This window comes from Mugil cephalus, chromosome 4, assembly GCF_022458985.1.
Source record: "Mugil cephalus isolate CIBA_MC_2020 chromosome 4, CIBA_Mcephalus_1.1, whole genome shotgun sequence".
Lineage (NCBI taxonomy): Eukaryota > Metazoa > Chordata > Actinopteri > Mugiliformes > Mugilidae > Mugil > Mugil cephalus.
Genome location: NC_061773.1, coordinates 14,720,637 through 14,745,653, shown reverse-complemented (window position 1 = coordinate 14,745,653; position 25,017 = coordinate 14,720,637). Strand labels below are relative to the sequence as shown.

Here is a 25,017-nt window from a genome sequence, read left to right as displayed (position 1 = left end):
ATTCTTCCCATTCTTAGCACGGTTACTTTTCATCGGCTCAGACTCATTTAACATCGGCTGTTTTCAACCACAGTCCACAGGTAACACAGGTCAACTGATTTAATATGTGTGATAGTGAGACACGCTACTCGTCAGTCAAACATTGTGAGATGAACTTCAGTTAAGGCTGAGAGAAATATATATATATAAAAGTCACATTAAAAGCATGAAGAATTAGATCAGTACTGCAGAAACTCAACTCAACAAAATTGTGCATTTACATCGATTGGACATAACATTATGACCACCTTCTTAATATTGTGTAGGTCTCCCTTGTGCCTCCAAAACAGTTGTGACTCATCAGTGAATGGACATGGGTCTTCTGAGGGTGTCCTGTCTATCTAATGGCAAATTTTCCATGGGATAAAACAACAAAATACTTTAGGTGTTAATTGTCAAGCTTGGCCTGGCATGAGGCAGCCTAGAGAGGCCTTCACCGTCTCACACTTCACATGTCTGATGTTCAGAGGGGAACAGAACGGCATGTGTCTTTCTTCCTGCGCTCTTTCTCCCTTCCTCTACCTCCTCTTCCTCATCATTAGCAAGACAAACATGTGTGAGAGAAAGGAGGAAGGAGACGGATGGAAACACAAGAACATGTGGTCTGCGGGCTCCTAATCTCTATCATGTGGGAGAAACTTCAAACTGAGAGATTCACGTGCCCAAAACCCTGATGCCCGCCACGTTTTCCCCTACGTCCTGATGAACGAGAGGTCCATATGAAAGGGCTCATTCTCATGCTCCCATCTATAGGAACACACCTTCATTCTTCTCTTCATCTCCTCCACTCAGTCACGTAAAGACTTCACGTTGAATATAGCCTTTTATTTCCACCTAAAAAAATGACAACTTGTCATCACAAAATCAGAAGGAGCGGCTCTGTTCAATAATTGTTTTGATTGAAAGCTAAAAAAACAGCCTTTTTTTGTGTTATATAAAACTCAAACACGGTGCTGATTTTTCACCAAAACCCAAAGCGTGGCTTTTTTTTGAGACTTCAGTGTGGAGTGGATGGTTTTGACAGACTGTCTGTAACTCGTGGTATGATTTCTTTTTACATAAGTTAAATAAATACTTTGAATAAGTATTAAATTTGACAGTGGATTCCACATGGTCATGCACCTGTTCACCATCATAGAGCACTGACTGGTAAATTTAACCTTTACAACCTAATGTGTCGGCACGTTGGATCACTGTGAATATGTCGTGGTTTGTGCTACTGGAAAAATTCTGACTCTGACAAGCGTTAACAAGGGTAACTACATTCTAGTAGTAATATCAACATCAACAACTAGAGGGCAACATTACACGAAGATCTTTCCTTGACCCACAAACTACCGTATTTACAGCCAACTTCTTCCCGACATTGTTCAGCTTTACCATCAGTTGCTGCTGCCCCGAAGGTTCACGTCAGCAGGAACACAACTTAATGTTGATTGTAACAAGGGCAAAATATTTTTTCTCTTTAGTGCTGGGTCGCCCCATCAACTCAAGAAACTTGGGATTAGAACTTAAATGTAAAATAAAATTTACCATGGAAGCTTAGCTCACCAAAAGGCGTTTAAGGTGTTAGTTTTGTACCAGTCATCGTAACGTCACAGTCAGCTGAAGTCTCCATGGTTACGGTCACCGAGTGGCAAAAAGTGACAGTTGAACATGGAGATTAGCAGCATTAGTTTGAATCATAGGCTTTGATAGCATCTAAATTGTAAAACTATTTCTTTTCCAACAATAAATAACAATAAAACAATAAACGGAATATTTGTGATCACTCCTCATCATCCTTTTAAGTCCAGTCGCACATTATAATATTATTTGGCTAACGTTACTTCTCAGTAAAGCTCTTAGCGTTAGCATCTTTTATTTAACTACATTTATCCGTATGAAATGACCTAAAACTAACTTAAACTGACTGAAACTGAAGCTGGTCCACTTTTCCAAATCCATACTAGTTCGTATAGATCATTGTCGAGTCCAGTTGTCCTTAATTTAATCTGATAATCCACATTTTTCCTGGTCTCCCTGCATTTACTGATACATTTCACCAAGTGATGTCAATACATACCCTCTATAGCTTTCCTAGAGCTACACTCACTATATCAAGATACTATGCTAGAGGGAAACCATTAACTGACATACACAAAATATACTGAGGCTGTTGTAATGACACCAGAGAAGGATGAAAGGCAACAATTAGGATCAGTTTAAATATTAAGGTACAGGATCAGTTTAGGCCTGAGGTCAGTGTGTGGGTGTGGGAGCAGTATCACAGAAGGACCTTCTCCCTGCAGTTTCAGCGCTCATATCCTTCACAGTGTGGTCGAGGGGCCCCACTCCCTCCGGCTTCTTTTTGTGTATTACAGTGGGATAAAGGAGCCTACTGTCCTGCCCTGCTCTACTTTACCACGGTGCCCTTCCTGTATATCATCACCTCAACATCACTGTGATGGACAGGCAGCAGGGAGAAAAACAGGAGAACACATGAGAAGATGAGGAGAGACGAATAAAGGGGAGAACGGGGAAAGGAGAAGTTAAAGTTTGGTTAAAGGAAAGAGGGAAAAAAAAGATTTGGGAACTCAGTTATATCCATGAAAATAGATTAAGACGCAGATGAGTCTGACTTTAAGACGTAGAGAAGAAAACGGAGATCACCAGTGGACATCTCCTGTTGCTCACAGCTGTTTGAATACCGGCGATGACAGGAGCTGTCACTGTGGAATCTTCCCGTCAGAGCAATCAGAGAAATATGAGCAGAATGCTAATTGTTGGAAGCTAACGGAGCACGGGAACTATGGGAGGAATGCTAATGATGGTTAATAGAGATTATACCCAGGTGGGAGTGTTGGGCATGTCCTGAGACAAAGCACGCTGTATACGCTGAGAGGATGAAGTCCTCAAACCACCTGCTTTTTCCATGAAATAAATCTGTGAGTAACAGTTTCCCTCTAACCTCTGTCTGACTCTGCTTTTTAAGATCATTCTTAGTCTGCAGCACCTCTCTCCTCGTACTTTATGTCAAAGTAAAATCATGTTGCGTATCAAATTAGAAACTGCAGGTAGTGTTCTGATTTGATTAAACTAATTATAAGAACACAATTGAGAACATTGTATATATGTATTGAATATCACAACCTATGTAATATATATTTACCAATTCAGAGAAGAAATTGAGATACACATTGAAATAAAACATTTGTTTATTTGTTCTAAGCCTGAATAAGGACAAATGAACATTGTTTTCCTACTACAAAGACAAAATAAAATGCTCATAAAAAGGATGCAACCAAACCAAACAGGAACATGAAATTTAGACAATTTCCTTAATATCAGTCAACTATCAGATTTGTCCAGGATTCATTCATAATTCTAGTTGAAGAACCAAAAAATTAGTTTTCACGATTTAATTAAATGCAAAAGCACCTACAGACTTTAAAGTTTGTCGTGTTAGAATAGGAGGAATTACAACATGTCATGGCGAAAGACAACCAGGTTATGTAATTTCAAATGAATACTTTTATGTTAGCAGGTTTCTTTGGGGTCATAGCAACAGTAACCAGGTTGTCCTCCAGACATTTCTGTTCATCTGTGTCAGCCGATATACAAACAATCCTTCAGTCTAGTCCTGACAAGAACAAATACAGATGTACATTCCTCCTGTTCACTGCCACATGGGGAAATATATTTTGTGTGTGTGTGTGTGTGTGTGTGTGTGTGTGTGTGTGTGTGTGTGTGTGTGTGTGTGTGCGTGTGCGTGTTTGCTTATATAATGAAGGGTTTATTCGATTTTTTCAAAGACTATCTAATTATTTATCTGTGGCATGTGTGTTTGTGTAACAGCTGCATCAGAGGTTGATATCCCATTTGTCACTGGATTGTGTTTTTGTTTTTTTACTAATGTCATGTGGAGACAGAAATGTGTTTGTACAGTCGCTTTGTGGGCGCTCAAATTCCTTCAGAGGACAAAAAACTAATAATAATTAAATGATTACTTTTGTGTGTGTGTGTGTGTGTGTGTGTGTGTGTGTGTGTGTGTGTGTGTGTGTGTTAGAGGCAGTTACCCTGGTGATTCAAGGCACATCTGAGCAAGTTGTCCCAGATACACAGACGGTCCAGAGTTTTCGAGCCTCTTCAGCCACGAAACGCCTCATAACGTTCTGTTGAAAATGTTTTACGAGCTCAGAACAAATATCCATCATTATCAAATAGTCAAACATGTCTGAAGCGGCCTAGATCCTGAAAATCACCTGGATGTGGAAATACCCTCTGTGGCTATGTTACTCGGGCGTTCATCCGGGTCGACAGGTGGGCTGATGGAGAGGTGGCTCTTTTAATCATCTCGACAGATTTTATTCAGCGTTTTATTTTGAGCACATTTCTCGACATTCAGATGAACGCGGTTTGATTTCTTCCTTGGTGAAAATGTCCAGTTCAAGTTCCCTCTCAGCAGCAGAAAGAGCAGAACAGTCGTCTGGCAGACAGATGTTTCAGAGGAAGAGGTTTTTATTACCGTGAAATGTAGCTAAGTGCTCATTCACACCATCTGGGAGGTTGTCTGATAGAAACATGACGGGTACCTCGCCAGTATTCGGTCGTAATGTGCTGGTTAAGGTGTGATGCATTTGAAGATCACAGGTAATGTTTGATTTTGAGTCACATTTTGTTTTGCTTAACGACCCCAAGTTTCATTACAAAAACATTCCAGATGATCAGGATTTTTATCTGTTGCTCTTATCCAGACGTAATTAGAGGAACAGTGGAGAAAGTCTGAATTCACACTCTGCACAAACGAAACCAGATATTAAGGCTAAGCCTCTTTAATGAACCCACCACTGTGAGACGATAATGTGCGTGTTTTAATGACTGTTGACCTAAAGTGGAACTTACTGACCTTCACATCCTCTTGTCAACCTGTGAATGCCACAGGGCCCATGGGAGAACACACACACACACACACACACATGCCCAGATACACAAACCTAGAAAAATGTCCTTACAAGGACAACCTGACCCCGCTACCTTAGTATTACACAAGAATTCTGCCCCCACAAATTAATAAAACCAAGAACACAAACTTGTGTTTCTATCTTTGAAGTGGACTTTACTGACATAATGCAACCTCTAACTCTGACCCAACTGTAAGATTTACCTGAGAGTCAAGTCTTAACAACTCTCAAAACCCAGAAAGATTTAAACTTAAATTAAAACAAACAACACACACAAGACAGGTCCCACCTTTCAAAGTCCCCACAAGGACAACATGTCCCTGCAACGTTGTTAACCTACAAGGGTTTGGACCCCACAATGTATTGAAAACAAGGACGCACACTCAAAAACGAAAAGAAAAACTAAGACACACACAAAAATGTTGACACGAGGACTCACGTGGTACAGAGTAAAGAGATTCACTTGCAGCCAAAAAAAGTCAGTTATTAATGCAAAACTATCACACGTTTTATCACACTATCCATCCAACCTGACCAGATCGATACAAGAAAACCTTTCAGTTTCCACTTAGATACACTTAACTAAAATCAATGTAGCCAGATTCAACAGTCCCGTGTTGATGCTGTTGAAGTGATCTAGTTTAAGATGGATGATCTAATAACAGATTGGTTTTTGTAATTTGAGCGTAGAAGAAGTCAACAGTAACTGACAGTATTATAGTCTTGAGCTACACTTTTTAACATATTATGATTGAAATATTCTGAATAGTTTCCATCACTGATTTCTTTCCACAGATGTATTTTGGAAAACGGTGGATTGGCCGTAGATTTGTGCAGCTATGGCCAAACTGTTGTGCACACAATAGATGAGATAGATTACAATCAAAAAAATCACAAAGAAAATATTATGAGGCTTTTTAAAACCAGTCACACTGAACATTGTTTCATTTTGGTTCCAGACAGCAATTAAACTGTGAGATACTTCCACTTATGTGCAATATCACACCATAGGATGCTCCAGTACTGGAGACAATATTGGTCAAGAACTGAAATCACAACATCTCATGTCATTAACCATTAAATGTCCCACTGTTTCTAAAGAAACTTATGCTATTCAGGTTACATTAGCAAGATGCTAGACATTAAATTAACACAGCCAAAAGATGGATTTCAATTCAAGTCCTCACAAATATTACATAATTTACTTGAAGCACAAGTAATAGAGAAATGTTGATTATAATGAGGATGAGGTCAACATTAGTGTTATTGATCAGAAACATCATGTCCACAGTACTGAAGAATCCATCCAGCTGCTTGCATGTGATTCGGTTTGTACGTGTGCTTATGCTCAGCCGTGTTGACTCTGAAAGTGAGTCTGTTTCCTGACAGGAAGCATTTACCCACAGGAATACAGCCCAGGAAGTTTAGTGACACACACATGCACAGAGTCACATGTACATTAGAACACATGTGAACAGTCATACATGCCACTTGTCTTAAAGTCTTTCCTTTGCATCTGACTATTTAACACACATCGAAAGTTTTGTCTCAGTTCTGAACATAGTTTCATTTTGTTGTTCAGCGTCCTATAGTGATCATGTAAGACAACATCTATAACTTCTATTTCCTAAAATAATAGTCTTCTAATGGTTGCAGTGATTAATCAGTTAGTCAGTCTTGAGGTGGATGGATGGGTCAACAAAACACTCCAGAGTTGGAGGTTTTGGAAATGAATCATTTAACTTGGAAATACAACCAATTTACAAGTTGACTTTAATTAGGAAGTAGTCAGTCAGTGTTTGTCGGTGACTTGACAGTGACAGACTCCGCTACCTTTAAGCAAACCAACATTTTTTTTTATCATTTCTGACAGCAGATCAATAAAGCAAGATAAAGCAGCTGTAGTGAGCTGTTGGACGAAGAGCTGCAGACAACAAGCAGCACAACCTTTCTTTAATCTCTCTTATCTATCAGTTATTTTATTGTGCCCTGTGTGAAGCATAAAACCAAATGACAGACGTTCATGATGATTGACCTGTGATCATTGAACCTCTGAGTGGCGTACATACATCTAAGAGCCATTCAACTATTCACTGGTCAGATGCAAGGATGGCATAAAGGGTGATTGGATGATGGACAGCTAGCTCACATGTAAGTGTATCCACTAACGTTTAAAGATACGGTTTGCTTGCAAGGCATAAAATAGATCAAAAGGACCAGTACAAACAAACTTAGGCCTTGTTCAGACCTTGATATCCAACCTGGGCAATGTGATCACAAGTGACCAGCTTTGGATGCGTGGGGGTTATATCTAGCATTACACTGCTTTTCCATAAGACTTTTTTTTTTTTAACCCAAAACAGTCAAATCACATTTTAAATTTAAAAAATATTCAGCTGACAGCACCAATCGTTATGCTTCATGCACACGTGGAGGAATATAGAAACAAGAGAAGATGGTTGAGTGACTGCAGGGACCTGATAAGAGGAGGAACAGGAGGCTGACTGTTGTTGGAAACGGAGGGGAGGAGCTGAAGTTGTGTTGGGTTTGGCTAAGGAGAAGAAGAGGAGGAGGAGGAGGAGCAGGGAATGAGAGAGGACTACCAGGAGGTGCCTGTGTGGAGGGTACAACCTCATACCAGTTTATGGCCATAGAGCCAACTGAGCCCGACTGTGTTCTTGACTGGAAATGATCATCAGACCACCACAAAAACAATTACTAATGACTGAGTGAAGTATTATAATTAGCCTTAGCATGCACAGTCTTTCATCAGCAGATTGTTTAAACTATCAGATAGCTCTAAAAAAAAAAAAACCAAGCTGCTCACATGAGTTCACAAAGAACAGAGAGAAGCCAGGTAATGTGCCTGAGATCAGAAGTGAAGCTGTGTGGTGGCCTTTGATCCAAAATATATTTCTGCCTCTGGTCTATGGCTTTTACCACAACACACACACACACACACACACACACACACACACACACACACACACACACACTTGCAGGCGCTCTGTAGGAGATTTAGCTCACATGACCACCCTGATGCTGCTCTATCTGACCGAACTAAAGGGCCAGATAAATTTACATGACCTAGCTCAAGGGTCAGCAGATCTCATCAGATCTTCTGAACGTTTCCTTTTAGAACATTGAACATATGAAATAAAGCGCAATAGAGCAGGTGTGACCTCTCGTTAGTGAAAAATGGAAAGTTTCTGCGGTGCTGTAGACTGTGGCAGCTTCTGTTAAGAGTTTCTGGGAAGGTAGTTGTTGCACTGACAAATGTAGTGATCCTTTCACTAATTAGCAGTGATACCCACGCTGTGCGAAGGAGCAATACAACTGGTCCTTCCTCCCCTCTGCTGTCAGACTCTATAACCAACATATATGCAATATCCTGTGTAATGTGCAATATTCCTCCTAACTACATGTACATACACATATATTTTTTAAACCTACTGTTTTGAATTGTCTGCATCCTTGAGATGTGTGTCTGCTGCTGTTAACAATGAGAATTTCCCATTGCAGGCTGACTAAAGGCACATCTTATGTTATTTTATCTTACCAGTCACCACTAGAGGTCAACGTAACACAATGATTTTTCCTTAGGCTACAAACTGCATGGCATCAGTTTATCAATTCAGCAGCTTTGGATATAAAGACTACTTTAGTAATGATGAAAAAAACTTCTGACTTGAGTTTAGCTGCAGAATATCCAAATTTTATTTCGATTTTATTTATATAGCATCAATAGCAGTAAATTAAATGCATTTATTATGTAAACATGCATTACTACATTACAGAGGTCATAGAGGGCCCTCAGGAGTACACTCATCCTCTGGTCTTTCTTATAAAATGCATCTATGTGGTCCACTTTCTTCTTTAAGTGAACACCAAAGTAAAAATACCATTCCCTGGATGATCACCAATGTGTGTTGTGTGAGTTTGTGCCTGCATAAATCCACCACAGCTACTTGGTTTAACCCACATTTAGCTGTAGTTTCAAAGTTACAAAGTCCTGGAAGACTGATCCCTTCAGACACACAGTCATTTGTTCTCACATCCTGTGTAATATTGAAGCAGGAGTTCAGAAAGAAAAAGCAGAGTGTTTGCAGTTCTTCAGTCTCACTAGATGAAGTATCATATACAAGCTGTGGTTTGTTTTCTTTTTCTTAGCGACTGCTCTCCCTGCAGATATTGTGAAACTTGGAAAGACCAAACTGCTGACAATGCAGCAAGTGTCCCCGATTGGCAAGAAACACCAGAGGCAGTTATGTAACACACCTGCAGACATTTAGTCCATCACCACACATGACCCGAACATATGCTGACTACTCACATAGATGGCTACATCAACCTTTCAGTCAATGGGCCTACCGCCTAGTTAGCCACTTAGCTAGGAACACTCAAATGTGTTTTTTTTTTTTCCAAAATGTGTTTTTTCTTCACAAAAGTTTAAATCACATGAGCTTTCAGTTTAAGCCACAATTGAAGATGAATGTGTTATTTTACCTATTTTAATCACAATCATAATTGATGTAGAGACATTTTATGTTTTTCTACTATCAGTACACAAAATGCATTAACTGTAACATATGCAATAACTGTCCATTAATAAGGTTTGTGTTATGTCGCCATCTAGTGGTTCCAGGTGTTATTGCTTCCTCAGTTGAACAGAAACAAACTGAATAGAATTGGTCAATGCAATGTGAGTTTCTAATTATATTACTGTTAATTTAAAAACTACTTCTAACTCTCTAAATACAGAATACGGCCCAGCCTTTAAACAGCCTTTTCAGGACTCTTCACTTTGTGTTTCAGACAGAACAGTAACTTAGCCCCTCATATTCATACACAAGGGTATCGAGTGAATACCCTTCCCTAATGAATTAATAATGTCCTTTACCGTGTATAGATATAAAGTTGAGGAATTTCATTCCTATGTGCCAATAACTGTTTTCCCTCCAGTGTTCTGCAGAAGTGGTTTGTTTCTGAAGATGAGCTTTGTTTCTAACTTCTGTTCTTAATATTGTGGCGCCCTCTGCTGTCCTGAGACTGATATTTCATCTAAACATCAGTTTATCTAGTAGACTTTTCAGGCTGTGCGTTATTTTCCTCAACCAGTTTACCTTCTTATTCCTACTTACTCTGAAAGGATCAATTTACTGCAGCAATAGAAAAAAAAAGGGTCAAGACAGACATTATTCCTGAAGTATTTTGTTTCCTTTTAAGGTTGAGGAGGTTTCACAATGTAAGATATATTTTAAGTGTTACATGTGCTACATACCAGTATGAAGATGAAGAAAGCATATTGTATCTTATATTGGTATTCATATATCTACATCTCTGCTTCTAATGTCTCAATCCTCATCACATTTCACATGTAGCCACCTTCAGCTGAACACATGTTAATCTGTTCTGTTTAAATGTTTTTATATTTCTGAAACAGTTTGCTTTTTATTTGTGTAGAAGAGGAAGTTAATTCAATCAAATAACAGCCACTGGATGTATTTCTGCAAATAAACAAAACCCAAGCACGTACAAAAAAGAGAAATCTGACTTATCTCCACAATCATCAATAAAATAAATGTTTTTTTGTCTTCCAGGGCCAAATTGAAAATTTAAATTTAGCCTGTTGAACGAGGAGGAGTTGCTGCACAGTGCAGTACAATAACAGCTGTACACAACAAGATCCACGGGTCAAAGATCGAGTCTTTCATTTTGAAGACCAGCTGCAGTCTGCTAATGAATCCATGTTCATCAACAACAAAACAGAGGTGACAGACATCATTACCATTATTGAGCTCAATGTTGGCGACAGCTTTCATGAAACTGTAACTCCAGATTATCACCAGAATCAACTGGTCCATGTGTCCCAGGTGGAGGAGGATGTAGTTAGTGGAGCTGTTAAACCGGACTGAATCAAGTGTTTCCGTTATTTAGCCTAGCACACTGACTAAAATGGGGTTGTCAAAAATAACAGGAACATGTATTCAGTACTACTACAAACACAGCCTCCAAAATGAAAACACAGCTTCAATCAACAACTTACTCAGTTATTTATAAACTGATGATCAATACCTGAACCTCCGTTAACATAAGGTTCAGTGCAGCACTATAATATCAGATTTTATTTTTTGGTTTTTGCTTGGGTATCTGTTGAACTGGAAGTGAGTGTGTGGTGAGATAAGAACAAAAAGCTGATGACTTTTCTGTTTTTATACTCATGACGGTCATTAAAGTGGGTTTAAACTTTAATCACTGATGCAGAGTGTACTGTCTCTTTGTGGAAATCATTCTGACTGAACCAACAAAACAAAAAGTCACTTAAAGGGAGAGTCAGTGAAGGCAGAAATGTCCAAAATTAGTTTTATTGTATTAGTCCTCTCTCCTGTTCGCCGTCTGTCTGCTCTGCATCGCTCTTCTTCTTCTTCTCCTCCTCCTCCTCTTGTCTCATCTTCTCCTGCTCTTTCTCCAGCTCCTCCTGTTCTTTGGCGTCTGCCTCCTTCAGTTTTAACTCCACGTCCTCAGGGATCTCCACCTCCAACAGGTTCTCCATCCCCTGCTCCGGCTCGTCTCCTATCAGCACCTGTAGCGATGAAGGACATTTGCTCTGTTTTTTTTAATTCGCTTTAATTTAGGCCGATTTTCCATCGAGGTGATGTGAGGTCAGATTGGATTTGGAGGTCAGAGTTCACCTCCGTTCATATCTGATAATTTGGCCAATCTGCATCCTACCTGGACCAGTTTCTCACAGGCTGCTGCTGCGTGGACGTCCTTCTCCCAGCGGTGAAACTCTCTCATGATCGGATAAACGTTCTTGTCTTTTAGTGTCTGTCGGCCGGCTTTCGTTGCTGTCAGCTACACAAGAAGGAAACACTGAAGAGCTCGATATAAAGACACAAGTATGTACAGTATGTCTGTGTTTGTTTGTGGTCTCGTACCAGTAAGAGTGTCTCCAGCAGCATCTTTCTGATGTCGGGGTCGTCCTCTCTCTTCTTGTCGTCTGGGAGGTACTGGAGGTCCACGGGCAAACCTGAGCATCGTATCAGACTCTGTTACAGAACCAGCGTTATCACCTTCTCTCAACACTTCACAAGAACCTGAGTGTCCTTAGCAGGTAGAGACTGCCCTGGTCTTTCTTATAAAGAACCTCAACTAGGTCAGTCAAGTCCAGTTTTTTTGTTCAGGTGAACAAAGGCCTGATCCTTGGATGTTCACTTAATTCTTTAAAATATAATCCTCTATGGTAATTTATTAGTATGAAAATATATATATACTCACCTTCATTTTCTTCCTCTGTCAGTTCCTCTGGACCAGCCAGCGGCAGCAGAAGGAAGGGGAGGATGTCCACAGCGTCGCTTAGCAACCACTCATGATGAGCTGGACAGAGCAGAGCAGAGACGACTGGATGAGTCAGTGTTGAGTGGATGATCTCAGCATCATCTACTCCAGGGCTCTTCAAGGTTTGTCCAGGCCAAGGCCCCCCCAAACTGACAGAGATTAAGTAGGGACCCCCTACCTACTATATGTGTTCTATATTAAATTTGGCCAATGCTACTATGTATGTACATTATTATTATCATTTTGCATTCAATATTCAAACAATTCAAATAATACAAGTTTAAATTTCAAACATGTGGCCGTGCAACTGCCATAAACACACATACCTTTACCCTTAAACCTTTAAACACCTTTTTACCTTTAAACATAGCTAAATATAGTGGGACAGTGAATCACCAAATTATTTTGCATTGTTTTAAATCTCCAAACGTTTGCATCCTCTGAAACTTAACTACATATCGTAGGTTTTGCATGTAGGTGGAGATCAGTGTGTTGGAAAATGGCTCAGTTATTTACCTTTTTTTTGACACACATCAATGACAACTTGCTGTGTTATTGTGAACCAAACAACTGAAATCTCTGCTCAAGATTAAACAGACAAACACAGTCGAAAGTCCTTCACTTATTTCAGTTCTCCCCTACGGGGAAAATCACACCAACATTAATCCATGCTTGTCTCTCTTTTTTGAGACACGAAGTTTATTTCCTTATCTCCAGGAAGTTTTCCTGTGTTCTATTTTATTCTATTGAATGAAACCTAAACTGGAGGTGAACGTGGTGGGATGCCCATTAATGAATTCAGTTTATTAGTAAATTAAAGTGTCTCACCGTGATCAAAGCAACAGTTGCGCAGCGTGCCTATGACTCCGCCCCTCCTCGTCACTGATTGGTGCTGAGTGAAGGGCAACAACCTCTGGACTACACACCTGAAACGCACACATAAGCATCATTGGTACATGCTGATTGAATTCACTGTAAATGTTACGGTGTGTACTAGTACTACATATCGGTCCTGATCTGTTTGTTATAGGATGTTTCATTTGAACCACAACGTCCTTGGGTTTAGTCCATCTGGGGAATAAAAATTACTAATGATTTAACCTCTAAATGAATTGGCATTTTTTGAGAAATTGGGGATGTGCAGATACTTGTAGCTGCGTGGTGGATGTGAAATACTACAAACCAACAAAGCAAAGAGAGCACGCTGGGATCAAACCTACACTCTACCAGGCGAGGTACTGGGGCGTCCACCAGTACAGTTTTACACAGATTACAATATTCAACATCATCCAGTGGTCGAGCGATGCTCAATCTGTCATTTGCTCTGTCAAGCGTGACCAGGGATTTTTTAGTCTGATCAAAAGCAAAAGCTCCACCAAAAAATTCAGTGGTTCAAAAATAAGAAACCAGCAGTGTGTCTCAATTCAGATGAGACAAGTGAAATCAGAAATCACCATAGCAACAGTCTGACTTCCCAATCATGACAGTCTGGTAAATTGATGTAATCAACATACACTGTTTCTATCTGAGAACAGAACAGTGAAAAATAAACACTTTTTGTATAAAACACAATATATAAACATGAAAACTGGCTGGTGGTTTCGCTGAAGGTGAGAGGTGTCTAGTTTTAGACTGGAAACCGGTCAGACTTTCACCACTCACAAATTTTTGTGGGGGAACGCTGGTCTGGAGTAGCTCTATTGGGAACTAATTATGCTACAGAAAATATCAAATTGTTTGGGTGAAATTAATGCAGTGATGGACAGATGAGTAAGAGCAATGTACTGATGCATCTGAGCATTGTGGAGGTGAATTTATTTTTCTCTTTATCAGTTAAAATACGCCCCATAACAAAATACAAATGGTGTATTAACAAACTCATAATCTGAAAAGAACTGGACGTCTTTACCATCTGGGTGCTCATAGTGCACTAGAACTTGTTGTTGTTGTTGTTAGTGTGAATGCACTTGAAAGATGAGACATATGTTGGACATGGTGCGGAGCTCAGGATGAACATGAAAAGCTTTTTATATGAAATATGAAAAAGCCCTTTGTGGAGCTCTGTCTACTTTCACGCCCGTGCGTACGTGACTAACTGCTGCTGCTGCAAAAACCCAACTAGGAAACAGCTGCCTGTCATCGCTAGTCAGCGGCATCACCTTTCTTTGTCCATTACGAAGTTCCTGGCCTCAGGCAGCTGTGTGAGGTTGGACAGCAGAGGACCGAGGTAGTGGAGTTTAGCCTTCTTGTTGTAACCTTCAGTACAGAAGATGTCAACCAGCTGAGCCAGACTGACCTCCTCCTCCTGCAGGACCTGAACCAGCAAACAAGTGTTAAAATCCAGCATTTTGTCCAGCAGTTCCATTAACTACAACATTTTTAGTCCTGAGAATAAACAGAAGCAAGTGTAGTGAAGACAGTTTAGAAAGGTTTTACATACTTTTATCTTTCTCCAAGTAAAGCCATTAATGTCACTTTAATCCCAGTAATTCTACCCACACCGAAGCTAAACTGAGCCGACCTTGAACACAGTCTTGCAGGTCTTCTCATGGCGGGTCAGGTTTGACAGGATGCTGGAGATCTGATCAGAGAATGGGTGCTCTGGATCCAGAAGGTTCTTAAACAACACCGGAAGAACGTTGACGTCTGTCACCAAAACCTGAGAGAACCAAGAACATGCACTTCTAACGTGTTTGTCTTTGAAAAACTGAACACACAAAATATTCAAGGGCTGTATTGTTCTTTTTTTTTTTTTTTTCCTTCAGCTCCCCATTGATCACCTTGTGCAGAGTCTCGTCAGCTGACAGGTTGATGAGGATGAAGTAGCAGTCTTTCACTATGGCGATAGAGGGGTCAGAGGTCAGCGCAAACAAGGCAACAATTAAGTCAGGTTTAGAGCGGAGGAAGCGACAGCCATCCCTAAAAACAAACAAAAAAGGAAATGACTTATCGCAGAAGCGAACAGGTGGTTAGCTCTCTAATCTCTGATCTCTGTGACTGTGTAAAGACTGCGTCATTTGTTCAGCCCTAACGTTAGAGGGATGAGCTTGACAAACAACAGCTCATCTTGCAAACATCTATGTCTTGTCACTCCTCAAAGCTACAGAGGAAGCTCAAAGCTGGAACCAAGATGTGACATAAAACAAGTCTTTCTATTTTTTTCAGTGATAAACTGGTTTTAAACTGTTGCTCTGTAGTTAAATTAAACAGGGAAACGTTATGGTAATGACAGAGAGCCTCCTTGGTACATTTTCACCAATAACCTCTATTACACTGTTATTGATAACCTTTCCCTAATTATTTAACACTTCAGTACATCTTGTAAGATCTGAAGCGTTTACCTTTTCTGCCTGATGGCCATCTACGATGTGAAAACATGCAAATCTTTTTCATAGTTCACTGGTAAGATCCTGAACATCCATGAGCTGATTAAAATGGACAGCACGAACATGAAGACTGACACCAGAGTGTGGTCTGATTCAGGTCAGAACCACCTTTTCTATTTGGGCTGAGAACTTCTTTCTATAAACAGAAACAAATGATATCGTCCTCCCACCTGTGTCCAGACAGTCCCAGGATGCACTCTGTGGCCCGACCTTTGACATCAGGACGCGTACCGGGGCTCAGAAAGGAGAGCAGCTCTGCGGCCTCAGAATCGCTCAGCATCTTGTAAGTGTGTCTAATACACATCAATAAAACCACAATCAGTCATCAGCTCCCACAGCAGTACTGTCTAATAGTGATACACTTATTACTGTCTTTTTTAAATGATCCAGAATTAAAACCTTAGTAGTAGTTTAGTTTTCTAGTCATAGTGAGTTTTGACAAAATATAGAATTTTTTAATCAGATTTTTAAGACTGAGAATAAATACTGAGTCTGAAATTACTGAAACAAAAAAAATTACTGATTACTGATTAAAAATCAAATTCATCTGTACAGTTCTAATAATCAACTAGTGCCATTGTAATTGGATGTCTGCAGGCTTTCTTTATTATTTCTAATGGAAAACTGTTTCTTTCTGATGTGGTGACCCAACTTTTCCTTAGGTTGACTCTGTTGACCTGCTATTGACTTTTAATTGTACAATACTGTATAGGAGTGTAAATTGTGTAGATGTAATGTGAGAAAGTCTTACACATACATTTATATGTTTCTATATTATTGATTAATTTTAGGAGACAGCTGATTTTCAGGTTATTTTTTATTTTCTTCGTGGTCAGTACACTAATCTGGGGTTATTAGATAACAACTGTGTACAGTAAAAAATGATGTACTGTAAATATTTCGTGCCAACTAAGGCTACGTCCAGGGATTTGTTTGCTTTAGCATTTATTGAGTAGCATCTTCAGAAGTAGGTCGCTGCTATGGTGAACACATATAATGTTGTGCTACTGCAGCTAAAGTTAAATTAATCAGGAGATGCTTTACTTCCTTTCAACTCATGATGAAAAACTTTCAGGAGAGGCTTTCCAAACCCTTTAAACTCTTTCGTGAAATCTGAACGTGTCTAATATCAAACAACTGCAGCTTACTGAATAAAAATTATCTTACCTTTAACTGGTTATTGGATTTCTCCGGTTTACATTTCCCTTCTATGCCTTGTTGTATATTCCTCTAACATTAGCCATCATGTGTAAGAAACAGAACATGTGGACACATCAGAGATAAACTCCGCCTTACTTCCGGGTTAGCGGCCTGCTTTTCTTCTTCGTCTGTGTTTTTTCAGCAGATTAAAACTTGCTGGGTCTCACTGCCCCCTGGTGTTCGCCACATGTAAGTTTATGGTTTGAATTCCACATGAGTGAATAACTTCAACCCTCGTTGGTAAACCAACATTTCATTACATTATAACGAATTGTACAGCCAAAGTAAGAAATAATAACATGGTTTACAACCTAATAAATTATTCTATAAATAAACACTAAATCATCTTGGGACCATGCCTGCATTTAAAACCTTCATGATAATCAATCTGATAGTAATCTTTCAAATACATGTCTATAGCTAAGCAAGTAATTTGTCAAAAAACTTACCTTTATAAACCAGGACACACAAATATTCAGAGACCAAGACAGCAGGACAGATTCAAGTCAACATCTTCTATTTATATTTAACTTTTCAAACTACTTTATTGAGATATTGAAAAAAACACAGACATGACATTCACATAGTTTAGTCCCTTCAGCGAGAGCTCCCATTTTTCTCCAAACTTCTCCAGGCATTGAAATGTTGATATTGCATATAAATCTTTACGAGCCCGCACTACAGTACAGCATTAACGCTCTCATTAAAGGTACAGTTCCACCTTTATTACATCATCAATGATTCAAATGCTGCTGAATGTTTCTAAATCTTACAAAAGTCATTGTACAGCATTTTAACACATACTGGAAAAAAAAAAAAAAACTAAAATATTTCACAATGATGTAGTTGTTGAGAAGACCTGAGCCCAGAGGGTTGGGGGTACTCGTGATTGTGTCTACAGTTTTCAGACATGCATTTCAGAGAAGTGTTCGTGCATGCAGATTCATGGCTGCAGTGGGAGGGGAGGAAACACCGCCCCGGGCTCTTCCAAAGAAAAAAAAAAAAAAAAAAAAAAGAAGGTCAGACACCGAGAAGGCTCCACACTTTTCTCTGAGGAATGCTGCTGATCCCTCGTTTCCAACGCTGAAACATTTTAAATTTCTCAACACACACAGTTCTTCAATACCATTGCAAAATAGAAAAAGAATACTAAAAACCAGCACTTAAGCTCAACAACTTTGCACTAAATATCTGTATTGGAGAGAGTGAGGAGGAGACAGAGGACTGGAGCCGCCTCAGTCTGGACTGTAAACAAGTAAAATTATTCAGCATGAAGTCCACCACGCGCTGGAGTACATGGAGTCTGTCTGGAGCCACAGACTCCACTGGAGGACAGTCAAGGATTGTTTGGAGCATTTCGGTCACTCTCTGTTTTAATGGTGCTATTTCTGGGTTGCCATGGTATCGTAGTACTACTGAATCTTTATTTAATTTATGTAGTATATTTATTAAAGTCTATGCTGATGAGTGTGAACTATGTTCGAGACCAAAAAAGGCACGGTGGTGTCTGATTGGCAGAGAGAGATCAGCTGGTCTCTGTTGGCTCAGGGCGGGGCAAGTCCATCATCAATCATCTTTTTCATCATCATCATCATCTTTTTCATCATCATCATCATCACTGTACTCCTCCTCTTCTTCACTCTGCCTTGTCTTTCCTCTTAGACGTGAAGGGGACTTTATTGGCTACCGTCGAGCCCACGCTGGAGACGCCTCCGGCCACGGCGGACACCCCGCCCTTCACCAGCCCCACCCCCATCGACGGCACACTGGTCACGGCCGACTTGGTGATCTCCAGGCTCTTGCCGCCCACCCAGGCCACTCCGCCCACTGCGGCGCCAACGACGCCCTTGGTGATGTTGAAGAGGCCGCCGGTCACTCGCCAGGCCATGCCAGGGGCGGCGACCTCATGGTCTTTACCAGAGTCTGAAAACAAATGAAACGTCAGTATTATACACAGTGTTTTCATTATTTAACACGTGGTTGCAAGCAACTAAAGACTATTTTCATTACTGATTAATCCAGTCAGCAGTTAAAGTTATTGACTCAACTATACTGCTTCCAATCCATAACAAACAAACAGAAATAAATAAGCTTAATTTAAAAAAAGTGATTCAACACGTTTAACCCTTCATAGCTAATTCTTATCAGAATATGGTTTGAATTTCATTATGGGGCGTGTCAGCACACACATCTGGATAGTTCTACAACCAATCAGAGTAAATATACAGTATGTTGTAATATTATATGTTGAAAGACCAACGTCTGTTATTTTCCTGTCAACATCTTTTGCAATAGATGCGACAGTAGGATGGAAACATCTCATCCTCTGACAGCGGCCATTTTGTTGTCAACACATTCAACTCCATGGGGCTCATGCGACTGTGTCGCTGTTGATCTGTGGTAAATCACTATGTCAAGTGTTTTTGTTTAGCCCAACAGATCATCATCATGAATATTGAATTCTGAAATGAAACGGAGAGACTCCCGACTAAAATTCTCAGACTAAAATTCAGAGAGTGGACGAAATTCACTTTAATCATAACAAATGTTACTTAAACGGGAGGTTGAAGAGCAATATTTTCTGCTTAATGCAATTTTAGGTATTCCCTCATAGTGAGGGAGGATATATGTTAGATTACGGCTCAGAGGAGTGAGCTATAAAAAAAATATGAGACTTTGGATGAGCACGTGATGAATGGCATTTTGGACCTGAACATTATTTTTGTTACCAGTAGGACAGCACGCAGAATGCGGTTAAGCTACTTCAGGCTGAATGTTTTATGAGGTTTTGTCTTCCCTCAACACACTTTGCACATGCGAATAATTTGCATTAAGTGTGAACTCATGTTAAACATCAGAAACCACATACTTTGTTTATTTAGAATAAGAGCATAAACTACACTGGTACTTTGGCACAGTTCATGCTAAATGTTAACAACACGCTGCCTTTTACAAAGAGGCCCAGCAGGACTAGCTATTCCATTTAAGTGTTCGTTGATGTTGTTGTGCCAACGTCCATTTAACAATGAACTGGTGAAACAAACACATCTGATTGATTAACTATGCTCCACAACGCTGAAGCCAGCTCCAGTTTGATTTTTTGCAGAGCACACAGTGACAAGGTCAAGGCTTCGGTTTGTGGCCCTGCTATCACCAGCTTCAGCTGAAAATAACTCTTGCTTGCTTGTTGATTTTCCTCTGGTGGTTTGAACACGCCCTAACATGTGATTGTCGAGCCGGTTTTACGTTCATCACATTCACCATCTTAGTGCGCTAATATTTACTACCTATTATTAATCACAAGGTTCTGCTGAGGTTGATGAAATGTAGTTTGTTTAAGGTCTTGATTATTTATTATATTTGATACAGAAAAAAAAGTCGAAAAAGTTAAAGACTTAATGACATCAGATGAAATGTCGGGTGAACATGAATGTAAAGGATAAAAAAAGAGACCCTGTTGAAGCTAATTCTTTTAGTATATTTGCAGTAATCTACTAATCTTACACTACCAGAACGCTTATTTCTCAAAATGTTGTAGTATTTGTTTAAATGAAGGCAATTCAGACAGGTGATGGTTTTGTTATAATTAAAAACTAAAAACTGCTACAATACACACACACACACACACACACACACACATATATATATACATGATGCAGCATTTAGCCACAGTGCTGCTTTAGGATAAACTCTAAGTAGTGGTGTCGAACGATTAAATCTTCAATCAGATTAATCACAGGGTGCTGTGGATTAATTTCGATTAATCACGATTAAATATCATTCATTTTTAATCTATATTATTGAGCACACAGACTCAAGAAAGAACATATATACACTTAATGTGTTTATTAAACACTTTCAACAGTTTTGACAAAACCACTTTTTTAACAAACATTTATCCACATTAATGTGGCCCTCCTGCTCCTCCTTCAGCAGCTACTAAGACAAACTAACTTGTCAACATCGTCCTAGAGGAGAACTGACCACTTCTTATTTACAATGTTGGTGCAACTGAGGACAGTCTCTCACATGAAACAGTGTTTGCAGGAGTGGCCTGTTATTTGGAAGCCAGCGCTGGCAGCTTATCTCTGTCTTGGTTTGTTGCAAGCTGGGTGACGTGCCAACGCAATGAACAACGCAACCAGACTAACGTATGCTTCACGTTAATGTGGTATGTTAAGTTGGAGGGTGCTTTGTTGAGAAAAAAAACAAACAAACAAAAAAAAAAAACACCTTCTTGCATAATACTTTATGACTTAATGTGAGAAGCGTTCAGAGTCAGGCTACGCTGCAGATTAAAATTTTTAATCTAATTTTTAATCTAATTAATCATGTTGATGGATTAATCTGTATTAATTTTGACATTCCTACTTCTAACATTACAACACAACTAATGTCTAATATCTGCTTTTTTTTCCAGATATTTCGTCGTTGATGTGCTAGCAGCTATACAAGTACAATTTATGGTCCGATTACGTTAGATTTAGTATTTGGCCAGTTGATTCTATAGATGCAGAATGTTTTTTACTGGATATGTTAAATGTCTGATTTTTTTATGGGCAGCACGACTATAAAATACCACTAGAATTAGAATCACTCAGCTGAGATGAAATTTTAGCATTACTATTGTTTATTTATCCACATAAATAGTGTATGTGATTTCTCCTTTCGAGTTCTGCCATCAGGACTAAAACCAGACAATGACAGCTGTGCTCTATTGTGAAACAACAGCGAAGTTGTCTGAGGTCCGCAGCAGGAGACCAAACTGGAGCAAAGTGTCTCAAAGGCGGGACGCAAATAGCAGGCTGGAGCTGCAGCCACTTTTACACAAACAAACATATTCCCCTGACAAACCAACTGTTTCTGAAATAGCAGTGAAATAACAAGTGAGCACTGATTGCACCACAATTCCCCAACGACGCTCCAGCATTTAGCCAGAACCTGGGGAGCTCACTCCTTACCCTCTGTAGACTGGCTGTTGGTGGGTTCAGCTTCATCGGAGGCCACGCTGGTCCCAGGTTGGGGCTCCACGTTGACGCTGTTCACATTCTAGAAAATACAGGAAAACCCGAGGTTGTCTTACTCAGAATAGACCAAGGTACACAGTGACAGCTCTCCTCAACCTTTAATACTTAAATGAACACATGAGTTCCATATTAATATTTACTGTTATGTATCACGTCAAATCAAGTCTTCATGTGTTCATAAGACAGTTTTCTAGCTTTGCTTTTACTTTATTTGGACACCATGAAGAGGTCCTCTCCCAGTTGCAGACTAATTAGTTGCATAATGTGTTCTGTGGCTCTGCAGGAGTGTTACGAAGTGCGAGAAAATAACCCTAATTATGTCAGCAGGGTTGTGTCAGGTCGAGGTGAACAAGCTGGAGTCTGCGTCACAAACTGGCGCAACAGAAAAAGAGTGACTGTGAATGTTTTCCAGATTCCAGGAAAGGTTGCGTCTTCCAACTACCTGACCTACCGTTGTGATTATGTCACTAAAATAATACACCCTTGCTCCCTAGGTACTGGGAATATTCTACAAATATGAACCTCATATTCATAGTGACAAAAGTCTGCATTCAAAGGCGTTCAGAAGTCTGGGGGAATGTGCAGTTTGGGACATGTGGGATTTTTTTGTTGTAATACCGTAAATGACCACTGGGGAAAGTTAGGAGAAAACAGGCGTAAAACAGGATGGGACGAGCAGCGATGTGGCAACAAGAGACCGTATAATTTAAATGAAGTTCAGTAACTTGTAGCGACAAAAAGAGAGATTTATTCGCATTTATTCACACATGATGCCACAAAGAAAAGATAAATCTGCAACGTTGGTTTCTACCAAATTCACCATGGTGATGGCAGGTTTGAAGCACTGACTGTGAAGCCGCCTCAGATTCAAAATCCAATGTGAAACAAAATAAATAATAGATGAAGGAGCTGAAATTGAGAAAAAAAAACAATAGCTTCACTAGCTTGGTTGGTAGATTTTCAAAATAAATACCTATAAATCAGCTCTTAATATCGTTTAGTGCAAATATATATCGAGATCAATATCGGTACCGATACCGATACAAATATCGGATCGGTGCCTCCCTAGTTAACATAATACCCAAGTATCATTTTTTATGATAAGTTATCGTTATAGTATCTTTTAGTTAGTTATTTGACACTATACAAACAGGATGTGACATCATGACGAGTCCCAGTTGCTAGGCCAACCGCTCCATGAAGCGGTCCCATGGGATACATACAGTCGATAGTAATAGATAGAGGCTCTAGAGCGGTATAAACAGGGAGCGTCGATGACAAGGAGAGCTAGCTGTGTCCATACACTAGCTATATTTTTACATTCTCCCCTTTCTACATTTTGGGTGGTAAATATACAACAAGGTTACGTAGGCAACCAGATCCTGGACTGTCCACTAGCGACCGGATGTCAGTCTCTTTAAACATCCATGGTGTTTACCAGAGATTAATGCGTTGCATGATGGGAGAGGTAGGAGCTTTACTGGAAGTCTGAAATTAACTGTAGTTTGATCTGACCCCTTCGTTACATCAGAAAATCTAAACCACAGGAAACCCAGAATTAGGTTGTGTTTTATGAAATAAAAAGTTATTATTCTGCCATGAGAGCTTAGAACATGGTGGCATATGTTTAAAGTCACTTTTTTTAGGCTGATTACTGTTCGAGTCAGAGCTGCATGTTCAAGACAAATTCCTTATAATTGCGTCCTAAATGTAAAACACACTCGCTGCATGTGCTCTTGTTACAAAACTCACATTTTGGCATCGAGTCTCCCAGGAATTCAGCATGAATGTGGGCGTTGATGTTGAGTGTTCGCTCAACTCAACATGTCAAATGCAGGTGAAGAGAAACGTGTCATTCTGTGACACTATTTCTCTTCAAACCGTTCCCTGTTTTCAGCTGAATTACAGACAGGACTCACTGTGTAACTGGGAGTCGTGCCTAAACATGTAATTATGTGACATACTTTCTTCTCTTCGGGGGCTGACGTTATAAAAAGGATTTGTTGAAGACAGAGTGTTATTCGTATGGTTTTGAGTGCATACATACACCATTTGTGCCATCTCAAAGTATAATTGTGTATCTTCTCGGCTAATGATAGTGAAATAACAATTACTCATCATGTGTGAGGTGTATGGAATATTTAACACGTGGCTACGACGCTGAACAAGAGCAAATAACTCCAGCTGATGGTGGCCATGACACTGTGGTGTTAACCTTTTTGACTTCTGACCCTTTAACTTTAAAACAATGGTCCCTTATTCTGCAAAACAGAGAACACTGCATCTAAAGTCAATCTTGCAAAAATATCTTCACTCCACCCCTATTTTTTTTTTTTTTTTTTTACTTTGAACCACAAAAAAAAAAAGGCCCGGATTATAAAGTTTAAAGTCACAGCTGCGTTTTATCCGTGTTTCTGGTGGATGTGGGTTAAAAAACAAAACGTAATTTAACTTTTTGTTTTTTTCAGTTTCAGATGTGGCAATACAGGATCCGAGACTAGATGGCATTTGCAGGAAGCTGTGCAACAACTTTTTTAATGCTACTTAAGAGAAAAATGTCTGGATGTCTTAAAAAACATTTTTTGAAATATGTACTTGTACAAAATTAAGCCAAATCATCACCCGTGCATCCCTGTGGTGAAGAACACGTCATGGTACACTGTGATCCCGTTAAAACCCCACGACTCTCTCGTGTTTTCCCACATACTTCAACGTCAACAAAGATATGGGTGATTTCTTACCTTCACCATTGTTCCCGGGTCTTCTCCCACAAACACACCTGACAGAGAAACTTGAGACTGGAGCGGCTTCTGTTCAGCCTCCGAGTCAAACTCAGCTGTAGTTTGATGTCTGATGTCTGATGTCTTTGTGCGTGGGACCCGCAGCAGATCTCTGTCTCTTTATCTGAGGCCTCTTCTTCTTCTTCTTTTTCTTTTTCTTCAGGTTTTCAGGCCTGTGTCGCATCAATGTGCAGCTTTCTAACTTCTCCTCACACACTCTTGGACACGCAGGGCTGCGTAGCTCTCTTTTCACTCTGCTGGTTCTGCCGACGTGGCGCCTTCACGCACACAAACGCACAAACAC

General features: G+C 39.8%; 2 protein-coding genes across 2 annotated transcripts; both read right to left on the bottom strand.

The window, feature by feature from the left end:
* Nucleotides 1-10,403: 10,403 nt before the first annotated feature.
* hgh1 (HGH1 homolog (S. cerevisiae)) lies at nt 10,404-17,018 on the bottom strand. Its single transcript, XM_047581771.1, has 10 exons — nt 16,874-17,018; nt 15,877-15,999; nt 15,101-15,239; nt 14,842-14,979; nt 14,480-14,634; nt 13,149-13,246; nt 12,261-12,359; nt 11,921-12,012; nt 11,715-11,837; nt 10,404-11,565 (listed from the first exon to the last, which is right to left on the bottom strand). Exons 2-10 carry the CDS (start codon nt 15,984-15,986, stop codon nt 11,347-11,349), a joined length of 1,173 nt encoding a protein of 390 aa, XP_047437727.1. The 5' UTR covers nt 15,987-15,999; nt 16,874-17,018; the 3' UTR covers nt 10,404-11,346.
* Nucleotides 17,019-17,425: 407 nt separating this feature from the next.
* zgc:153675 (uncharacterized protein LOC768179 homolog) lies at nt 17,426-25,017 on the bottom strand. The gene is made up of 3 exons (XM_047583926.1): nt 24,675-25,017; nt 21,868-21,955; nt 17,426-18,829 (listed from the first exon to the last, which is right to left on the bottom strand). Exons 1-3 carry the CDS (start codon nt 24,681-24,683, stop codon nt 18,543-18,545), a joined length of 384 nt encoding a protein of 127 aa, XP_047439882.1. The 5' UTR covers nt 24,684-25,017; the 3' UTR covers nt 17,426-18,542.

Bases quoted from the DNA above. Each gene is read 5' to 3' on its own strand.
- hgh1 (XM_047581771.1), bottom strand. From the start codon at position 15,986: ATGCTGAGCGATTCTGAGGCCGCAGAGCTGCTCTCCTTTCTGAGCCCC. The intron at 14,980-15,100 runs GTGATCAATGGG...TGGTTCTCTCAG, and splicing joins CTGACGAGACTCTGCACAAG to GTTTTGGTGACAGACGTCAA. The intron at 12,013-12,260 runs GTGAGTATATAT...TACGATGCTCAG, and splicing joins GACAGAGGAAGAAAATGAAG to GTTTGCCCGTGGACCTCCAG.
- zgc:153675 (XM_047583926.1), bottom strand. The intron at 18,830-21,867 runs GTAAGGAGTGAG...ATTTGTTTTCAG, and splicing joins CAACAGCCAGTCTACAGAGG to ACTCTGGTAAAGACCATGAG.